This window comes from Leucopleurus acutus (assembly GCF_964270905.1).
Source record: "Leucopleurus acutus genome assembly, chromosome: 5".
Lineage (NCBI taxonomy): Eukaryota > Metazoa > Chordata > Mammalia > Artiodactyla > Delphinidae > Leucopleurus > Leucopleurus acutus.
In genome coordinates, this window is record NC_139147.1 from 87,483,119 (window position 1) to 87,504,275 (window position 21,157).

The 21,157-nt window shown below is 43.9% G+C and overlaps 1 protein-coding gene across 1 annotated transcript in view; it reads right to left on the reverse strand.

Moving 5' to 3' along the window:
* Positions 1-21,157, reverse strand: part of USP13 (ubiquitin specific peptidase 13) — a gene marked incomplete at its 5' end in the record, with an annotated part of 125,987 nt that overhangs the window by 40,598 nt on the left and 64,232 nt on the right. The window contains 6 exons of the mRNA XM_082840541.1: positions 2,037-2,125; positions 7,592-7,766; positions 9,940-10,093; positions 11,207-11,332; positions 20,597-20,690; positions 21,043-21,114. Coding sequence (XP_082696667.1) covers positions 2,037-2,125; positions 7,592-7,766; positions 9,940-10,093; positions 11,207-11,332; positions 20,597-20,690; positions 21,043-21,114 — 710 coding nt within the window. The remainder of the gene's footprint in view (positions 1-2,036; positions 2,126-7,591; positions 7,767-9,939; positions 10,094-11,206; positions 11,333-20,596; positions 20,691-21,042; positions 21,115-21,157) is intronic.

Sequence of the window (21,157 nt, forward strand, 5' to 3'; positions counted from 1 at the left end):
GAAGTCCAGATTTCCAACTTATTTTGAAAAACAAACACCTGTAGCAGAGTCTCACGCGGCAACAACCGCCTGGGGCTGATCTTTAGCTCCCACTCTAGGGCACCGGGTACCCTCCGTGCCCGTCCGTCACAGACCCACCACTCCCACGACCCTGAGCATCATATCTGTGCTATTCTGATTCTTATGGCAGAGAAATGTTTTCCTAATCCACGTCTTCATGCAAAATGGGAACACCCAAGAAAGACCAAGACTGCTATCGCTGTTTCCTACACCCAGCCTACTTCTTTTATTTACATTATCACCCTGTCCTTATTAGGCATCTGAGTTTGCAACCTGTAGTTTATGCCTTTTCTCAGATCATGATGGGTACTGTGATTATTCTACCTAAGGTAATAAAGAATGAAGCTTTAAAGAAATTAATTGAACCTCAAATGTATTCGTCTTGAGGAACTTTTTTTTTTTTAACTTCTCAGCCCAGTTGTCATTGTGTTGACTTACTCAAATACAAAATGTATCAGTCTAACAACCTGTTGAGATTTATAACTGCACACATTCGGATATGGTCCTAGTGGAAAATGGGTTCAAATGTTGGCAGAGGACATGTCTCTCGGGCTTGCAAACAGAACCTGAAAATACTATCCCCAAAACCAATTATGATGCTAGGTATGTAAATCCTATTTTTAAAACCACCACCCAAAGAAAAGGCTTAGTTAAAAAAAAAATTTAAATCTCATCAGACAGCAAAATCAAACACAATGTCTGACCAACAAAATCAATACAACTGTTCCTCAACAGAAAATTTCAGGTTCATTAAAGAAAGCTTTGAGGCTGCTTTAATTTCAGCAAGACTGTGAAATCTGATCTGAGTTTTTTATCCTTTACCGACATTCGAAGGACAAAGAAAAATAAGAAAACTGTTTCCAAAGCAGTTCAAAGTCTTGAGAAGTCAGTTTTCTCTCTCAGGTCCAAGGAGGAAAGGCTGAGTGACAAGCAGCCTGCCCTCTGCCCTCCTCCCTGCCCACAAAATTATTCCACCAGGAGAAGCAGGATAAACTACAGGCTCACACGCTGCATAATGCCACGTGGAAACAAGTGCTATGCAAACTGTTAGTGCCAGAGGTTTCTGGGAAATCACTCCCTCGACTTTACATTCTTTTTACTTATCGCCTTCAGATGAGCAGATGAGTGCTTAATTAACCAGCATAGGGACTGATTGTTGTTTTTTAAGTGCTCAAAAACATAAAAACTTTAAAAGACTGGCAAACAGTCTGAAGTACTTGCTTGAGAAATCAGAGGGTAAAACTGTACATCCTTCCACGGCCCTGAGGACAGCCTAGGAACACCTTGATATTCAATCGAGATGATGGAGAAAATGTTCCTCTGCATTGTCTGGAAAGCTAACCTCTAACAATGGTCAAGGGCCTTTAAGATTAGCAAGAAGAAAGCCCACTTCAGCCAAAGTCACGTCCCTTTCTTGACTTTTTAATACAACTGACTGTACTCATGTTATTATTAACAAAATGCATATGACTTAAGCAAATGTCATTAGCCACACGTGCCTGCTTCAGAGGCAGAGGCGAGATGCTAAGAAGAGAGTATATTTTCAATTACTTGCACCTCCAAGCGTGGTTTTCGGACCAGCAGCATCAGCATCACCTGGGAACGTATTAGAATAAAGCACTCCTGGGCCCTCCCACCCCCAGACCTGCTGAATCAGCACCTGCATTTTACCAAGATCTGTTCAAGTTCGGGAAGCATGGTTTGATAACGTGAGGCTCCTGTTTTCACTCTTAGAATCTGGTCATTCCAGAACCCATTATTAGAGGGATGGGTTAGCATGTGGCAATAATTTTTTTTTTTTTTTACTATCAGTGCTTATCATATATTCTTATCTTTCAAAAGAGAAAAGTGGGAATCACGGAAAAAGAATGAAATGAAACTGTTTCTGGCAGCCAGCCACATGGGCTCTTTCACATGCCATGTTTTTTAAATAGCTAATTTGATGTTACAAGCAAAAGCATGCAAAAGATACCTACCAAATTTTTTGGGAACCCAGTCAAGACCAAAAGTGAACTTCTTTATCTGCACTACCAAGTATTCAGGGAATGAGGCAAAGCGAGATGTTCTGGGAAACACAAGGGGATTAGATCAATGAAACAAGGCAATAAGAATTATGAATACAGTTCACGAAGCATCAAAAGCTGTGTCTGAGGCACACCCCGCAGTTCCGGTGGCTGCACTGATGAGGAGGAACACGCACACACACCCGAGTGGACACACACTCACCACCTTACCGTTCATCCTGGCCTTTTCACGAGAAGAAAATGTTTAACAAGGACCATGTGGTCCCTGAGGATGATTTTGGGCATGTTGCAAAATTATTACTTTTACTTTGCTGTGGCATTTTATATTTCTGAAAAGTGGTTTTCAACCATAAACATTTGTTTTCTTCTAAAACCCTTGCTAGAATTTAGTATATGTATTTGTGGGTGTGTGTGGGCACCTGTGCATTGTGTTTGTGTAGGTTTGAAAAAGCTCCCTGAGCAATCCTGCTCCCACTAAGAGTCTCTATCTGGTAGCACAGAGTTTCCATGAGGAGGGCTTATTGGAAATTTGGTTGAGGCTGACTATTGGAAATGCCAGGGCCTCATTAAAATACTACTGCACCTAAAACCCATGGCCACATGGATCCTAAAGGTGTGTGTATATATCTAAATCTGGGCCTTAAATTAAAAAATATATATGGTCAATGTCTTAAGTTTCACTTCAGACTTTCAGGAATGCTTAATTGCCTGAACGTGAGTTTGATAATTTTATGCACAAACTATTCAACTTATACACCAAATTCATGCCCCGGTTCCAGCTCATTCTCTCCACACTTATTATCTTGTTTATAACGACCATTTCCATTTAAGTGTCAATGTGGGTACAGTAGGTATATGGAAAAAAGAAAATCAGCTGTAGGCAGATACTATAGGTACCTTTTAAAATAAAAGATTCTAGAACATGCTCCTTACAAACTCTACTTTTCAAATCTAGTCACTGCCTTCTATGTGACATGCATCTTCCCAAAATTCAGAAAACAACGCTAATGCGTTGCTGCCCCCTAGTGTACAAGAGAAGCCATGGTTCACGGGCAGAGGACTGTCCAAAAAGTGTCAAAAGGCTTGGATGCTACTTAATTCACTCCAAATTGGACCCTTTTTGAAGCTTCATCTTCACATTTACAAAATAGATTAATAATTTCTACCTGCCAGGGCTGTGCAATGTTCATGAAATGACATGAAACCACCTGGCACACAAGACTGTGCTGTGTATATCTAAGGAATCAGCATGATTATTATTTTGTCATGAAAGAGCTAGAATCCACGATGCCCTGGACACTGACCTGGTTTGTCACTGATCTGTATTTTGCCACAGGCAAGTCACTTATCCTCTCTGGATCTCAAAGTCTCCATCACAAGGAGGATAGAAGGGTACAGGCAATAATATAAAGGAGTTCTTCAAAAACCAGGAGCTGAACTATCGTTACCCTGCCTCACTTTCCAGAAATTATACATTACTTCTAATTAGGTTTTCCTATCATCTGAGAAGCAGTAATATCAATACATTATCATTCTTAAATATAGATGAATCCTCAGTTTCACCAAAACCCAAGAAACTCCATCTGGTATTTTCAACCACTGTAAAAATGTCCTCTCTGACCCCTTCCTCTTACCACATTCACTTAAAAACTGGAAAATATATAATAGTGAAATCAACCAAAAGTCCTCAGTAACTCAATGATTTCCAAACTGTGGTTCAGGAGCCCAAAGACTCTTGCAGTTGCTCTGCAGTCAGTATCTGGGTGAGGAATCAGCCGGTAATACCATGGGGTGGAAGGCAGTGGAGGAAACTCGAGGCTGGTTGGCTGGGGGGACTGGCGAGGGATAATTTAACACATCACTTTGTTATGGGTAGCTACCAACCTAAGAGTACCAGAAAGCAGGTTAGATGGTGCCCACATTATATTTACCCTAATAGGTAAACATTCCTTATTCATCTTTGTAACCTCTATAGGGTCTTAAGCTGAATCACACATGTAGTGACGACTGCTCAATATAAATGTGTTCAATCTCAATGAATACTTGGCATTCATTCATTAGAGGCTTGGGACATCAAGTTTGTTAAATCCAGCAAAGTTATACACCACTTACCCTCTTATTCCTAAAATCATTCCTGGAATTAAAATTTTTCTTGAAAAGTTATGTATTTAATAAATACCATTAGAATATAAATCATTCAAAAAGGTCTAGACAGACACAGAGCAAATTTACCTCAAAGAATTGTTACGGGAACTGAGTTAGGACATAAAGTGCTTAGAACTTTATGTCCTAAGTGCCTGACAACAATACTTTATCTATTGACAACTTATTATTATTTAAAATATAACAATTGTTCACTTATTACAATTCAGGCAAAAACATTATGAAAGCCTTAAATATATGTAAACTGTCCCTCTCCCTGAAACTGACTATTTTATTGAAAACCTGGTCGCTAAAAAAATAAAATTCTATCCTTTCCACTAAATATGTTGAAAACATGATAATCAACCACAGTCAAATTGTACAATCCAAGGCAGAAAAAAAGTAATGTAGTAACAATTACAGTATATATTTACTCCGCCAGACACTGTACAAAGCATTTTATGTAGCTTATCTGTCTTAATCCTCACCTCAACCCTATAAAGAAAGTTATTTTATTATTCCTAGTTTACATATAAGGAAAGAGGCTTATGGAGGTGAGGTCACTTGGCCAAGGTCACATACCAATAAGTTCTATGCTGAGGATTCCAACGCTGCCAGTCTACCTAAAGCTTGTGCTCTGGAACCCCACACCGTGCTTTTCTCTTCATAAATGATAAAGGTCAAGACAAAATCTCTCCCTGTTGACCCTTAATCCATGAGCTGCTTGAGGGGAGGAACTAGGTCTTGTTCAATTCATTGCCCAGAATATACTAGATGAGCAATAATATTTGCTGGGTGAATAAAATTTCCAAACACTAATATTCTTCCCAGTCACTGTCTGTTCAGAACCAATTAAGGGAAGGCTCTTTATGTCTGGTCCATATTGACCCAAGATCTACCAAGAGGACATCTTTTGCCTCTTCCTGGCCTTTCAGACTCTGGGTCTAACACAAGAAAAATTCAAGGCTCCAAATTAACATAATAAGGAGATAATGTCTATACTATTGGCAATAAGAAAGGGCAAGAAAAAAAGATCTTTTAGGAATCCACTAAACTGGTTTCCCCAAAACTATTATTTGAAACATGGTAAGGTATAATAAGGAATAAACAAGGCTATATAAGGATTATAAAGATACAAACATAAGCAAGCACAAGAAATATGCAGGCAGTGTACAACACAAGGATTAAGAATTTAAACTTTGAACTTGAATGCATTCCAAGTCTGCCACTTAGTGGCCAATTACTTCTTTTATTTCCTCGTCTGTAAAATAGGGAGAATAATGCACCTACCTCGTAGCAATACTAAGAGGATTTAAGTGATAACTGATGGGAGGCACTTAGCACATAACCGGGAATAATAAATGTGCCATAATGGTCATTGCTTTGTTACCCTAAAGCATTTAACCATAAGAGCATGTGTGTATGCAAAAGACAGAGAAAATTTAATATCTATTGTTAAGGCTTAGAGAAAGCAGAGACCCCTCCTCAAGGATGCTAGGTTAATTATGTTAGCACTGCCTACAACTAAATATTTTGTAGCATTTGAGGAGAAAATCAAGTCAGCACGCATTATTCCTCCACTCAGGTGTAAGAAGGAATTGGGTGGCGACTTTGCCCCAGGATAGAACGCAAGCTGGGAAGTGGACACAGGAGAAGAATCCAGATCTCCCAGGGATCAGAAACTGTCTCCGTGGAAAGCTAACACCTCCTAGCTCCACTTTAAAGATGGGCCTTTTCCTAGTGATGAGAAGGCGCTTTCCCTAAGGCCCAGAGAGTGACATACTCTCTGGGCCTTAGGGAAGACTCGCCACCACTTTACTGAAGAGCACAAAAGGGTGACCAAGTGGACAGGCCAATGAAGACCACTCTGCAGCTCACATGTGATGCTGGGGGCTTTCTAAGCCTAGAAAGCCCCCGATCACTTCCACCCCATACAGTATCAGAATTAAAGCACAAAGAGAAAAGGATGTTTGAGGAATCTTCAGCCTACTGTCAATAATTAAACTTAGGAAAACAAATAAATAAAAATCAGCACTCTGTACACAAAGTCACACAATGTTGTATATATTTCAAAAAGTTGAAAGAAAAATGTTGTTTCCACCACTAATATAATATAGTGTGTAGCTTTCTAACTGCCCAAAGATGTGTCCAAGTTGTAGTGAAGAGAATCTCGAACATTTAACATGCCAGCTCACCAACTGTTATCTTCAAGGACACACACAAACATACACACGCGCGCGCACACACACACACACTCCAAAACTGAGCAGTCCTCGGATGAAAACTTACCCCACAATGGATAATGGATAATTGAACTATTATTAATCTCATTTAGATATGAAGAAACTTTTAAAGGAAATTATTGTAAGAAAATATGGCTTTTTTTAAGCTCTTGAAATAAATTCTTGTTTTCCCATTTTTAACACATGAAGTCGTCATCTGAAACAGAGGCATCCTGAGAGATGGCTGTCACACAGAATAAGTAATTCAGGTTTGACTGCTACTTGCAGTTGTGATAAAAACAGCCAGCAGTAGCTCGTCCATGCTTCCCTGCCCTTCACATCAACAAGAGCTCAGGCATAGCCTAGAAGAAAAATGGCTGAAGAATATCTAGAAGTAGTAAGACTACCAGAGCCTAACTTTTAGACCTTCCCCCTTTTTAGGCCACTGTAAATACTCTTTCTCCAGCTATATGAAGTGTGCCGGCAAAGACTTGACTGTATTAAATCAATTAAGGTGTCAAGTGGAGGAAAAAAAAATTTTTTTTAATGTACCTGACAATAAGGCTCACAATATAGAAACAGAACATCTCCTGACCACATCCTGGGCAGCTCCTTGGAACAATGCTCAGGAGCCCTGATGTCCACTTTGAGATGCCCTGAGACCCCGGATCTCCAGGCAGGTACACACAGCCACCAAGTTCTAAGCCAACTCTTTCATTTTGGAATCAAAAATCTATCACAGTGGAGTACAAATACTTAAGACTATCATAAGTATTTTTCTAATTTCTTCATTAATATCATCTTGCCATGGATGGGGAAGGTTCTTGGCTATACCCTCGACAAAAAAAAAATGAAAAGAAAACGCAAATTCCCTATAAGGGATAAACTACAACCTGGCTTAAAAAAAAAAAAAAGCATTCCCTTGCACATGATACAGATTACAGCAAGCCTGTTTTACTGGACAGGTCTCACACAAGTGAGGTCTACAACAACTAGTGTTGTGTGAATCATAATCCCATCTTGCCACACATGAGCAAGCATGCAGACCTGTACAATGCCCCCCAACCCTCCCCTAACCCGGTCCCCACCTCTCAAGGCCCCCTCCTTATCCTACTGCCACCACACAAGCGCGCACACACTTACTTCACACCCGCGGACTTTGCTTGTAGGGCGCTGCTCCAGAAATCATCAACGTTTTCTGGTTCAGAAAAGGCCTGAAGGCAGGCACTAAATGGTATCTTGGCACGAACCAGCTCGGGAAGGGGTCTTCTGTTTGCTTCTGCTTCCCTTCTCGTTAGTTCATAGGCGATCAGTTCATCTGAATAAAAGAGCAAATGAATCACTTTGCAATCACTTAATTTCGTGAAATGAAAAAGACCCCCTTGAACAATGAACCATCTTCACTGAAGGTTTCTGGGGTGGGGCAGGATTGCTTACTTGCTGCCCTCCACAGAGCCAGAGGAGCCTGCTGAAATCCTGTTTAGAGTGGCACTGCCAGGACGCATCGAGCCATTCATAATTTTTTGCCTGTCCCCCCTTTGAGACTGACGGGAGGGAACTGTGAACTCCAGCCAGGTGAGAGGTTCAGACCACGCATGTGCTGTTCAGTGATCCGCAAACCTGGACTTTCATTTGTCCAGAGGTCAAGGCTGGTTTGATCCCAATACCACCCTCTAATCACAAAGTCTTCACACCAGAGAATTTCACACTGAAAGAAATCCAAGGGCTCACCTCTTCCCGGCCCTTCACTATGATTAGAGGTCATGGAGCGTGCAGGCCAAAGAGCAGCATGAACCATAAGGACCGCAGTTATCCAAGGCACCCAGCCCATGATCCTACCCAGCACTGCCAAGACAACTTCGTGTTGGCGTTACCCGACACTGCAGAGAGCAGAGCGGCCAACCTAGAAGGCCTTTCTACACTATCCCTGTTCAAATGGTTACACACCAAGGGAAAAAGAAGTGAGTGCACCGTGAACTTCCCAAGAGTCAGCAGATCTGCTCTTGGAAACTACCCGTAAGTCAAAATTTTATATAGATTTCAAATGGACCTTTCTGGGAATTTCTTTTGTTACAAAAAAATCCCTTCTGATTTATCAGGTTTTAGACACACTGATATACCTTTGTGTTTTCTTAAACACATCTGAATATGCTTTTACGGTTCATTCCCCAGTCCAAAATCAGTTTATGATGGACTTCTATCTAGGATGCTAGCATTAGGTGTTCCCAGCAATCAATTTCCTGAGACTAAATTTTAAGTCTCCTTTCTGGAGAAAAAAGGAGATTTACCACTCATAAATTCTGAGTTAGGATCACAGAACGGAGCACAATATGTGAGTATCCCCAAGGTAGGCAAGAGACAGCAATTAAGCCTAGTGCTAAAAAGGAAACAAACCACAGACACCCCCACCCCCATTTCTACTTCGTATAATGAATAAGAATTTAAAAACTGGTCAAAAGCTGCATGAGTTTATAGAAAATGGAAATCGTTTCATCTTAAAATCATCATAATCACCATTTTCCAATTAACACAATAAAGTAACTATACCTCAAACAAACAAACAAAAAAAGGAAAAACGCCAGCCAGGGAGTCATTAAACCTTCCAAAAATGACCAGTTCACAGGAAATAAGCAATCCAGCAGATATTTCTCCTTTTTCTGCTTCTAAGACGTTAATTCTAAGAAATACCATTCATCTATTCTGCTTGGGAAGAACCAGATCAGACTGACTGAAGGAACCTTCCCCTGAGGTCCCCCCACCTTCCTCCTGCTTCCAAGGTCCAGAGACCCTTCCAAGGAGCCTCGCCCCACAAAGAGCCCTGCCACACTTTATCTCCCACAACAGGCATCTTACTCGGATGCCAAAGCTGGATTATTTTTAAGAGGCCTCTCTCTGCTTGAATGTCTCACATCAAAACATGCAGCTCTGGGGCTTCCCTGGTGGCGCAGTGGTTGGGAGTCCGCCTGCCGATGCGGGGGACGCGGGTTCATGCCCCGGTCCGGGAAGATCCCACATGCCACGGAGCGGCTGGGCCCGTGGGCCATGGCCGCTGAGCCTGCGCGTCCGGAGCCTGTGCTCCGCAACGGGAGAGGTCGCGGCAGTGGGAGGCCCGCGTACCGCCAAAAAACAAACAAAACAAAACAAAAAATAACATGCAGTTCTGATCACTCCCCTCAGACTTTCCACACAACTTGTGAGTGATAATATTAAATTACAAATAATTTCCTCTAAATTAAGCTGCCTCTAAACCAACCAGTTGGTCAAATTTATAGGCACTGAAGTAGGTTCCCTCCATAAGCCCTCCACAAAAATGTCAAAAGAAAGTCACATGGGGACTGAGGAAAAGATGAAAAGAGACATGCAAACCAGACACCGTCCGGGCTGGGTCTGCTCCTGATATGACTTCGCAGAGACTGAACTGCAGTATCGCTGACTTGAGGGTTTTCACGTGTGAAGAAGCACACTGCTCATTTCCCACTTTAGAACGTTACCCTTGTTGGTTGCCGCCTCCATGGCCACAGGTAACTGCATCAGGTAATCCACCCTCTCCGTGTAGCGGACTTTTCGGGTCTGACAGCACTGAATACGTTCTTCCACCAAAAACCGAAAAACATCACTTGGGTTTTCTGAGCCAATGCGGTTCCTCTGAAGGTTGGATTATAACAAGTTAGTAAATTTGTGGATATTAAGCCATGAATAAAAATGAGCACAGAATCAAATATAAAGCTGGTGTAAAGATCTGGTGTTACTAAACGCTCCCCCTGGGCATGCCAGTTCACCAGAGTACAGGAAAAGACTGGTAGTTACCTAAAGTCCAAAAATGGGAGATTGGTTAAATACAGTTCATCATGTGAATTAATATTATGCAGCCGTTAAAAGTCATGTCAGAGGGACTGACCTAGAAAGAATTAGAAGAAAGGAGATGTGGAAGCCCAACTAAAGAGAAAGGGGAAAAAAAAAATCAAGGACTGCCCTGGAAAAATTAAGCCATGTATGATATGATTATATAAATGCACTAATGTAAATTATACAGAAATAAAAAAGAAATCATGCTATATTCCAGTAGGTGATGACATGGCAAAACGTTCACAACAGGTTAAGTGAAAAACACTGCTCACAAACCAACACGTAGAAAATGGACAGCACCTGGAAAATGCCTGGGGGGAAGGGCCAGACACCAAAATGTTAGCACTGCTTGTTTGTGGGAGCAGGTAGCATGGGAGGTTTTGATTCTCTCCTTTGTGCCTATGTTTCCACAAGGAACACATCCGTCATCAGGAAAAAAGTAGTTATTTTTTAAGAGAGGGGAAAAAAGCCTTTAATCATGAATTCTCAGTGGCCTTTAAAAAACCACAGCATTTATTAATGTGAGTCGACTCTGCTTTGAGCCGAGTGACCATCTCAGAGTGATGGCAGGAGGACACCAAACACCACATGGAACTCTGAAGGAGCTTATCACAGAGACAAAAAACAAAAAAAGCAAATGAAATAATGGATAAACACTCCCAGAACACGTTCAAATTAGGAGGAGAACAGAGAGTCCCACAAGCGCCCAGGAGGCCGGGCACGAGGGGCAACTACATCAAGCAGTCCGAGCAGAGACAGGCCCAAAGACGCGGACTCTGAAGCAGCCTGGCCAGGGAAAAACTTAGGTGGGGAGTGGAGGGGCGGAGCATTCCAGCCACACCAGCAGGGACTGCACGCAGGGGTGGGCACACTTCTTACAACCCTTTTGAGCATTTCTGAAGGCTGACTTACCTCTACTAGATTCACCAGGTGCAAGAAAAATTCCTGGGCATCCTGCTGTCTGTTGGAGGAGAATTCCGGGTGGCTCCTGCTCACAAAGGCCTTAAACATGCGTGGTGAGATCCCATTCTGTTGAGGCTAAAAAATAAAAATAAAACCAACTCACAATACTTTCATACACATTAGCAGCACTAAGTGGGCAGCAGTGGGGGGATTAATATTAGCCCCGATTTCAGATAAGAAAACTGAAGCCCCCGTTAGCTAAATAGTGATAGCGGCCAGCACGCACTGGATGTTGATTATGTACCAAGCACTGTGCTATGAGCCTGACATGAGAACAGGATGGGGCTCTTCCTGTTGACTTCCTCTGAAGGAAGTTAAAGGAGAGGAGAGGTCTACAGCATCTCCTGTCCCCCCCCCCCCCCCGCCCATGAGGGAACAGGAGAAAAAGTAAAGGAAATGGCTCTGCAACACCCCCAGGCAACCACTGCAGAGCTGCCGGGCTCGTGGAGCTCCCAGGAGCTTGCCCTCACCTGGAGAAGCGGAAGGAGGCTGCCTGCAGCTGCCAGGATGGGAAGAGCAAGGACAACTTTGGCTGACGAGGATGTGTGACCTTCCCCGGGGGCTAAAAGGACAGCTCAGAAGGCAGCCAGGCTCCCCCAGAAAGGACACTGCATAAGATGATGGGAGGGCAGCTGAGGAGACTCGGGCAGGAGCTGGGGGGGAGAGGGGGGGTTACAGAGGTCATCGGGGAGGGCATCAGATAAAAGGTCCCTGTGGAGGTCCCTGAGGGGACAAGCAGGGGTGGAGGGCATCTGTGAAGAACCACTAATGTGCCCCCCACAAAAAGGCCGGCCATGATAGAAGACTCATGGCAGCCAAGAGGGAGCAAACGCACCAGCTCAGGCAAAGGCTCTGCCTTGTCTCCAATCCCCCCAACCCTTGATCCTTGACTCTGGAGGGGGCCAGAGGGAGTGGGAGGATGCAAAGAGATGGAGCAAGGACAAACAAAGACCGGAGGATGCCGACGCCGACCCTTCTACACTGCCGGTTTCCAAGCCTCCCGAGCTTGGTAGCGGGAGAAGTTTTAAACCGGCTTTAATGTGAACTGGGCTTTTTTTTTTTGCGGTACGCGGGCCTCTCACTGTTGTGACCTCTCCCGTCGCGGAGCACAGGCTCCGGATGCGCAGGCTCAGCGGCCATGGCTCACGGGCCCAGCCGCCGCGGCGTGTGGGATCTTCCCGGACCGGGGCTCGAACCCGTGTCCCCTGCATCGGCAGGCGGACTCTCAACCACTGCGCCACCAGGGAAGCCCTGAACTGGGCTTTTTAATGCTGTACTCTGCAGGAAATCCAGGCACTCTGCCTGGGATACTCCGAAGAGGCAGAGTGGAAGATCCACATCACCTTTACAGACAGAGGTGGGCTCAGGATAAAGCTGTCTCCATCTAATAATGGTGCTACATGTCACCTCGTTTAATACTCACAGTAACCCTGTGAAGAAGGTTCTACCATCTTCCTCATTTTGCAGCTAAGGAAACCGAGAACTGCAGAGAAGTGCCACAAAGGTCTGTCAACTGAAAGTGGTCTTACGACCAGATTACTATGCAGCCAGCAGAGAGCAGAACCAGAATGAACCCCAGGTTCTGATCCCAATTCCAGGCTCTCGGCAGCAAAACCAGAGCGGCAGCTGTAGCACAGCATGTCTCAGTGAGACGAACCTCCCCTTGCCAATCAAGCAGAAGAAGTAACTCATGTGCTCTCTGCAAAGGTGCACCCACTTCTCAATCTCCACAGGCTCAGCTTCCAGGCCACCTCCGCCTCCTCTGAAGTCCAGAGAACTTGCTCTCTGGGCCATCACTGAGCACATAGCACAACATGCCTCCCACTTCCTTTAACTTTCAGCCCGCTCTGGCCCGTCTCCTCCACCTGACTGCAGTCCTTGGCAGGCCGAGGCCTTGTCTCACACTTCTTTGAGATCTGGACACCAGGGTCAATGCCCAGGGTCTAGAGGCCACGACAGGTGTGCACAATCACACAGTCAGATGCAACAGGTGATGGGAAAACTCCAACAGCTATCTCCCTGCCGCCACAGGGCGGCTCTACGTATAAAATCTCTCCAACACACGTGTTCTAAGCAACGTTTCTAATAAAACTCAGGTGAATTTTCCTGTCCTGCTGAAAATATATCTGACCTAGGCATCCAGCATTTCCCGACCACCTCCTTCATGTAGAACACATCGGGGGTTCTGCCCTCCAAGAGCTGACAGACAACAGCGGGGTGGGGGCGTGATGAGAGACAACACGTATCTATAACAAACGTTAGGGAACACTGCAGAGGACTTGAAACAGTGCTGACAGCTCTGGGAGAAGAATTCCCCAAAGTGGCAGCATCTGAGGGCTTGGAACCTGTACATAAATGACCAGCTTACACACACACACACGAGGCTTCAGATGTGCTTCTAGGGCTAAGTGAAGACCAATTTATGGTGATCAGCTTAACTACCCACACATACACCTCCCAAAAGAAATGTAAAAGTTTGTAACTTTCCCCAATCACAATGCCAATGTATATCTACATGGTATCAGCCAACACACGCATGCAAAACTAATGCCTTACATTTGCATAATGACTAACAGTCATTCATTCAATAGAAATTTACCGAGTGTTATAAAATGTCAGACACTATTCTAGGTACCTGGATGAATATTCACTAGGTGCTAGGCATAGTTCTGAACACTTTATACATGCGTCTTACTTAAATCACCCAACTTCATGAGGTGATTACTATTATTATTTTCTCCACTTGAGGCAAACTGGAGGCAAACTGAGGCAAACTGAGACAAAGAGGAGTTAAGTAACTGGCCCAGGATCACACAACTAGAAAAGTCAGTCGCAGCCTCTCTTTATCCGTCTGTCTTTCTCTTGTGTCCTAATACTGCTTGTTGCACACGTGTGCCTAGCTCTCACCTCTGATGTACCTGAGTCCCTCTTACCAGTTGCTGTGAAGAGTATACAGTCTGTCTGGACTCTGGGCAAGCCCTCTTCAAACCCACGCACCCCTGGGGCCAACATCACAGGCCAGGCCAGCAATGACATGTCCACTCTGGGCAGTGCAGAGACACCGCTTGGAATACATCTATTCGTGTTGTGCATTTCGGCGTAGGCACGCACATAAGCACACACTCACTGCCTGCTGCTGCTGGTGTTAATTCTTACAAGCTGTGCTTGGAACTTGAGGTGGCTGCCAGTCCCCATCAAAGCAGCTGCTTGGAAAAGTTTACTAACTTGCTGAAAACAGATTCTGTAAAGCTGGTTGCTGCTCTGTGCCACCACGTGGTTGTACAGCTGGGAGGAGACGTTTCAATGGAGACCCTGGTGAAAACTCCAGAGACTCAGCCCCCCACTTGGACTGCAGCCCAGCCTCATTCATTCCCCTCCCAAGCCTCTTCTCTCTTGGTGCCCATTTCAGTTCTTTGTTTTCCCTCAACTGACCTTGCTTAACCCCTGGTGCAACAGACAAGCTATAGCTTGAGAATTGATGGTCACTGAGAAGTTATTTGAAAAGCTTCCTAACCGGAGAGATGCTGCCTCTCCCTCCCCACATCTCACGGCAGACCAGCTCCTGGCTCTCACAGCTGGGTTGGATTTATCTCAAACTCGGCTTCCCCACACTTAATGCCTAACCATCAGCTGACCCCTCTGCCTGCACCCACGTCCCACACCTATTCCATCTCTGATTTCTGAGGGGAGGTCTCACTAATTCCCATGTTCAACTATTACTATGTTCGCTTCATGTCTGATAGAAAATCAGGTTATCAAAAAAATGAGCCTGAATCTAATGAAGCTTCCAGATCTAACTTCCAGCTTGTAAGAAACACAAGCTAAACAATACCTCAAGGAAGCAATCATTAGAGCAATCCTGGGGCAAATGATCCGGCTCCTTCAACAAACCAATCGCTTGTAAAAAGAGGGGGACTCTGAAAAGATGTCTTTGATACTGCAGGGGAAAATCGATATATGGGCTGGGTATTGGCTGATACATTTTGTTGTAACACTTTAAGCAACTTTCAACATGATATTAATGTTTAAAAAAAAAGAAGGTATTCTAGTTACAGGTGCATACTGAATATTTACAGGGGAAAAGGATGATGCTTAGATTTTGTGTCAAAATACTGTGGGGAAAGGAGAGGAAGGGAAGGGAAAAATTGAGTTCAGGAGGGACTGATGAAACCATATTGGCAGTAATGGTGACTGCTGAAGCTACATGATGGTACATGGAGGCTCATTATACTTTGCTCTCTACGTGTGTGTATATTTGCATATTTAAATAATTTTTTTAAAAGGTCAGGCTCTAGAATAAGGCAGTTACTTCAAAGAAACCAAAAAGCCTAAATAAGAACCAAAAGGAATTCCCTGTCAGTCCAGTGGTTAAGACTTGGCGCTTTCACTGCTGTGGTCCGGGTTCAATCGCTAGTCAGGGAACTAAGATCCTGCAAGCCATACGGCACCGCCAAAATGAATAAACAAGAACCAAAGAAGTAAATCAAAGAAATAACATGTTTCCTGGTTGGCACTGGGTCAGTGTCATCACCTGAGTGTCCCCTACGGGCCCATCACCAAACAAGGCTAGAGAGATCAAACTGACCAAGAATCAGACCCGCCTTCAGGAAGCTCTCGCTCTTGCTGTGAGCTGCCCCTCGGACCCCAGAAGCAAAGGCTAGTCTTGACAACTAACTTTATAAGAGGGAGCCCCAGATAGTCTCCTAAATAGCACCCACCTAAGGAACCTGTCGTAGTTATAGGGTGCTGTACTTACTTTCTCCATCAGCAACTGCAAAACAGATCAGCTAAAATTGGAGAGAGGACTACCGTGTTCAGAATCTTTCCCAAATGCTTACACAGAACTTTCTGTTTAACACTGCAACCAAGAAGGCAGCCAGCCAGTGTCCACTCATATTCCTCTGAGGCTAATGCTTTAATTAATAAACAAGCAGCAAGATGAGACTTTATATCACTTTAGAGCAACGGTTGTACAGATGCTTACATTATAAGATCACAGGAATGAAAAAAAATACATGCATCTCAGCCGTCCCCAAACACAGGTGTATGTCATCTGCTGATTTAAACTTTTAACCTTAAACCATAAACCTTGGACCAGTAATTCCTAACTCACGTCCAAACCCCAAATCTCCTAAGCTAAAGGAACAGAGGGTATTCCCCCAAGCTAGTTTTCGTATTTCAAAAGATGAGTTAGAAATGTTACATTTGCCCAAAGTAGGAAAATGGAGGTTAATGAAAACAAAGTTCTTATGTTTGGAGCTAAAATTACATCATCTGGAAGTAGAACCCTGGTTATATCATGTTGATTAAAAACTGAGACCAGCAATTCTGTGTCAAGGATTAGTTAGATGGGAAATTAAATGAACTGTCACTTAAGAAACAGTTTGTTCGGAATACAGAATGGTTAATAATGTGCTATCTTCAGGAGGAGAAATAAATTATGGAGTATTCAGCATTAAATTGTGTGAAAGCACTGTCTTAGAATGCATAAAGATCAGGAATATTATTATTATTATTTTTGCGGTACGCGGGCCTCTCACTGTTTTGGCCTCTCCTGTTGCGGAGCACAGGCTCTGGACGCGCAGGCTCAGCGGCCATGGCTCACAGGCCCAGCCACTCCATGGCCTGTGGGATCTTCCTGGATCGGGGCACGAACCCGTGTCCCCTGCATTGGCAGGCAGGCTCTCAACAACTGCGCCACCAGGGAAGCCCAGGAATATTATTTTTTGAAGAAGAAAAAGTGTCCTTTTATAGTGAGGAGGTTTTAGCTACTATAGATGCAATTTAATTTTAAAAATCAATTCAACAAATTTATACAGAAATGGCAATGCCCCCAAAAAACACTGCAAATCTTTTTATAGATGAAATATGTATTAAGCATGCATACATAAAAACTAGATTTCACCTTGGTCTGTAGCAGAGCAACTTAATATCCAGAAGTATATATTTTAGAAATGACCCAAGATGTGAGTAGCCCAAGTTACTGGGCTACCTGGTAATTCCGCAAACTTTAAGCAACCCCTTTTTTTTTTTAACTTTTTATTTTATATTGGAGTATAGTTGATTAACAATGTTGTGTTACTTTCAGGTGTAGAGCAAAGTGATTCCGTTATACATATACATGTACCTATTCTTTTTCAAATTCTTTTCCCATTTAGGTTGTTACATAATATTGAGCAGCGTTCCCTGTGCTACACAGTAGGTCCTTGTTGGTTTTCCATATAGCAGTGTGTACATGTCAATCCCAAACTCCCAATCTATCCCTTCCCCCCAACCTTCCCCCCCATTTTGTAAATAAGTTCATTTGTATCTTTGGTGTTTTTTTTTAGATTCTGCATGTAAGCAGATTATCATACTATATTTCACTTTCTCTGCCTGACTTACTTCACTCAGTATGACAATCTCTAGGTTCATCCATGTTGCTGCAAATGGCATCATTTCATTCTTTTTAATATAAGCAGCCCCTTTTGTCATCCACCTACCAGCATCTACACACTGAGGCACTGGGAGCCTGAAACAAGTACTGGAACAACTGTTAGAGAAGCAGGACGGTGCAGTGGTCAATACAGCACACACTCAGGGCCAGACTGCCTGGTGTAAACCCCAGCTCTCCCACTCCCTGGCTTTGTAACTTTAGGTTAGGATTCTGTGAATCCATTTCTGCATCAGTGAACATACAGGAAGGGCCTGGCCTTTCGTAAGCACTGTGTAATGCTAGTTATTGGTATCTCTGGTGGTGACCCTGTAAAAAAGCATTCCTGCCACATGGCTCTGTGTTCTCTCCCCTGCACCACACATTCTTTCGTAATCTAACCTCTTCTTTGATTCAGCACATCTTCTTTCATCTCTTGGAGCATTTCAGGCTCATCTACAAGATAAGACACAAACACCAGAGACCTAGCACAAGACCACCTGACCAAAGGGCTCCTGAGACCTGAAAGAAGAAAGATTCTCACAAATTGGTTTCTCTGAAACCAAATGCCAGTGAAAATCCTGATGCCTTAGAAAGTAATTCTCTCCACTGTCAAGAGGAGTGGAGATTTTACAATGAGTTACTTGCCTGTTCAAGTAACAGCTTGAAACTGGCACCTCCAGGGCCACAAAGAAAATCATACAGTCAACTCAAGCTCATTCTGAATGTTAAAGGGACCCAATTGATCCTGGCATGTCGGAGCATGGAAAGGACTTTACAAATCATCTAGATCAAGGGTCACATACCCAAATACCCAGCGTACCAGCCAGGTCACGAATCACAAAGGGACTGGGGCCAGCTGGGGACAGTGTGTCCTGTATGAAGGGAGGGCTGCTACTCAGCTCCAGCCACTGCTGTCACGGGCCTGGGACTGCCAGAGGCTCTGAGTGTTTAAAAGAAGCTGGAAAGTCAGATTCTGGGGAGGGGGCGAGGTGCAAGCAAAACACACCTGCAAGACAGGTATGGTCCAAGTGCTGCCGGGTTTCACACCTTGAACCAGACAGGGCAGGGCAAGCCTCAGACCCCTGGAGATCACACAGCTACCACGCTAATCTAATGGTGGGGAGGGGACTAGGGTCCCCAGCTGTTCACAGACTCAATAAAGAATATGACTTATATAAGAACTACTTTTTTTTCTAATGTAAAAGGATATTGTGCTATTAAAACCAAATTTTCCTTCCAAACACTGCTAAATTGATGAGTTTTCATTTCCCATTTTCTCAAATGAGGAGATTCCAAAAGCACAACCGTCCTGTACTGTACACAGATTTTATTTACATTAGAGAGGGGACCTTCACACTTGCACTATTCACAACCGCCAGCGAGACCAATCTTCCATTTGATGGTTGAGACTGAAAGGTTACGGGGCTTGCCCCCAGTCTCCAGATCCCTTGCAAAGGCAGGAGAGGAAGCCAGGCTCCCGAGTCCCAATTAGTCTCCGTCTCCTCCACCAGGGCAGGTGGACTCTGCCCCGAGAGTGGCCCAAGAAGTGACAGCCTGGATGAACACCCAGGATAAATGTGATCAAAAACAACATTTGGGGCCAAGTTTTTTCACCATCACCTCTTCAAAGTTCCACAGGAGCTCAGAGGTAGAAGAAGCCTGGATAACCCGATAGCCCAGACCACCTCAACTGCATCCCAACTGGGGGTCTTCCTGTCTGGCGTGGATAAGGGACTCATGGTTGCAATGCTAGATAACAATGCCACTGGAGGACTTAGGTTTGCCTGGCCATGACACTCTGATCTCCAGGCCTGGCCCTCAGAATGTCTACATCCCTCTCCACCCTCTCACAACCCACTTCCCTCTCCCCACCCCCAGACACTGCCTCTGTATGTTCCCTTCCTAGTCTCTCTTCTCCTGTTTGCTCCATTTCCCCAACTAATTGGCTTCCTGATGAAAAAGAACTTATTCCCTTTTGATTCTTACTCTCAGTCTGCAGGCGTTAGTCAAGGATGACTGACTTAAGCTGGGAGCACAGAGGTCACACACTTGAGACACAGAACTGAAAGAACTTGCCCACTAAGTCAAGACAAGGTACCCTGGAGGCAGAGCAGGGGTTGGGGAAGCGGGGCCTGCATTCCACCCAGGATGACTGCAGCTGTGGGAGCCAAGACCGCCAAGTACAGCTGTGTAAGCTGCACACTGCACAACTCCAAGGGCACCACTCCAAGAGGTCAGGCTGCGAGTGATGCCATCTGGAGTTGTGTTAACAGAGCAGCCCAGGGAGGGGTCAGTGGCCCAACCTGTAGGCACATGGAAATGGGAGTCTGGCTATTAGGAGATGAAGCACATCTTTCAATGAGTCAAGTAATAGTGACTGAATGGCCAACTGAGTTTCCTATACTGGAGTGTGCTTACAAACTCCCTGGCAGCTTAGTTAAAATGAGGACTGCCCAGCCCTCCCCAGAAATTCAGAATCCTCAGCTCTAGGGGCGGGATAGGAATATGTGTGCTGTTTTTTTTAACAACCAGCCTCTTGAGAAACCCTAGCAGAGTTGAGGCTTAGGAGAACACAAACACTACAAGGGCCAAGACTGGGTTACCGAGGGGAAAATGTTTATATTTTTATACGTTTATTCCTTCCATTCCAGCACTACTTTATGAATAATATTATTTCTAAAGACCATTAATGATGGTAATCACATATAATCCATGAAGCAAATGCCACTAGAAACCCCAACCCTGGCTATTCCTTACCACAATTTTTAAGAGCAGACAGACACCCTAGACCCTAAAATGAAAGAGCTATTTTGACAGCTTGCTAAATTGATGGCCACCATTCGCCAAATCATAGGAAATCCATGCTCTTGCTGAGAAGGTTCCTCTTTCCAGCATTTCAGTGTGGCAAATACCCAGACACATACCTTGGGCTCTTCCTTCATCACCTGTTCAATGAGCTCGGATTTCATCGGAGGTTTTGAATACTGGCCTGAGAGAAGGCCGTGTCCTAACTTAGTCCTGGACAGGAGGGAGAAACAGACAAAAAGGTTATTGCTGTTTCCCCTCAGAGATATTAAAATTACCTACAAATTTCAATAAGTACAGCTGCTTTTAGGTGGAACACTGTATCTCAACTACTCACAAATAACTTATCTGTTTGATTCTGCTTCATACTGATTCATTTTCAACTTTTCTCAGTACTTTACAATTTTACTGATTTTTTTCTTTTTACAAAAGCAACACATGCTTATTTCAGAATACGTTTAAAATTACAGACAATAAAGAAGAGAATCGCCTTTACTTCTGCAACCCAGAGAAAACTGCTATGAACACTATATCAGATACTTAAAAATTACAACAGGGCACTTACATCTGTGTGTTGAAATCTTGTGTTGGATCTAAAGGAGAGTAGTCAAATATTCTTGGAAGATTTCCTACATACCTAGAAAATGAAAAGCAACGGTCAAAACATAGGAACTGAGAGA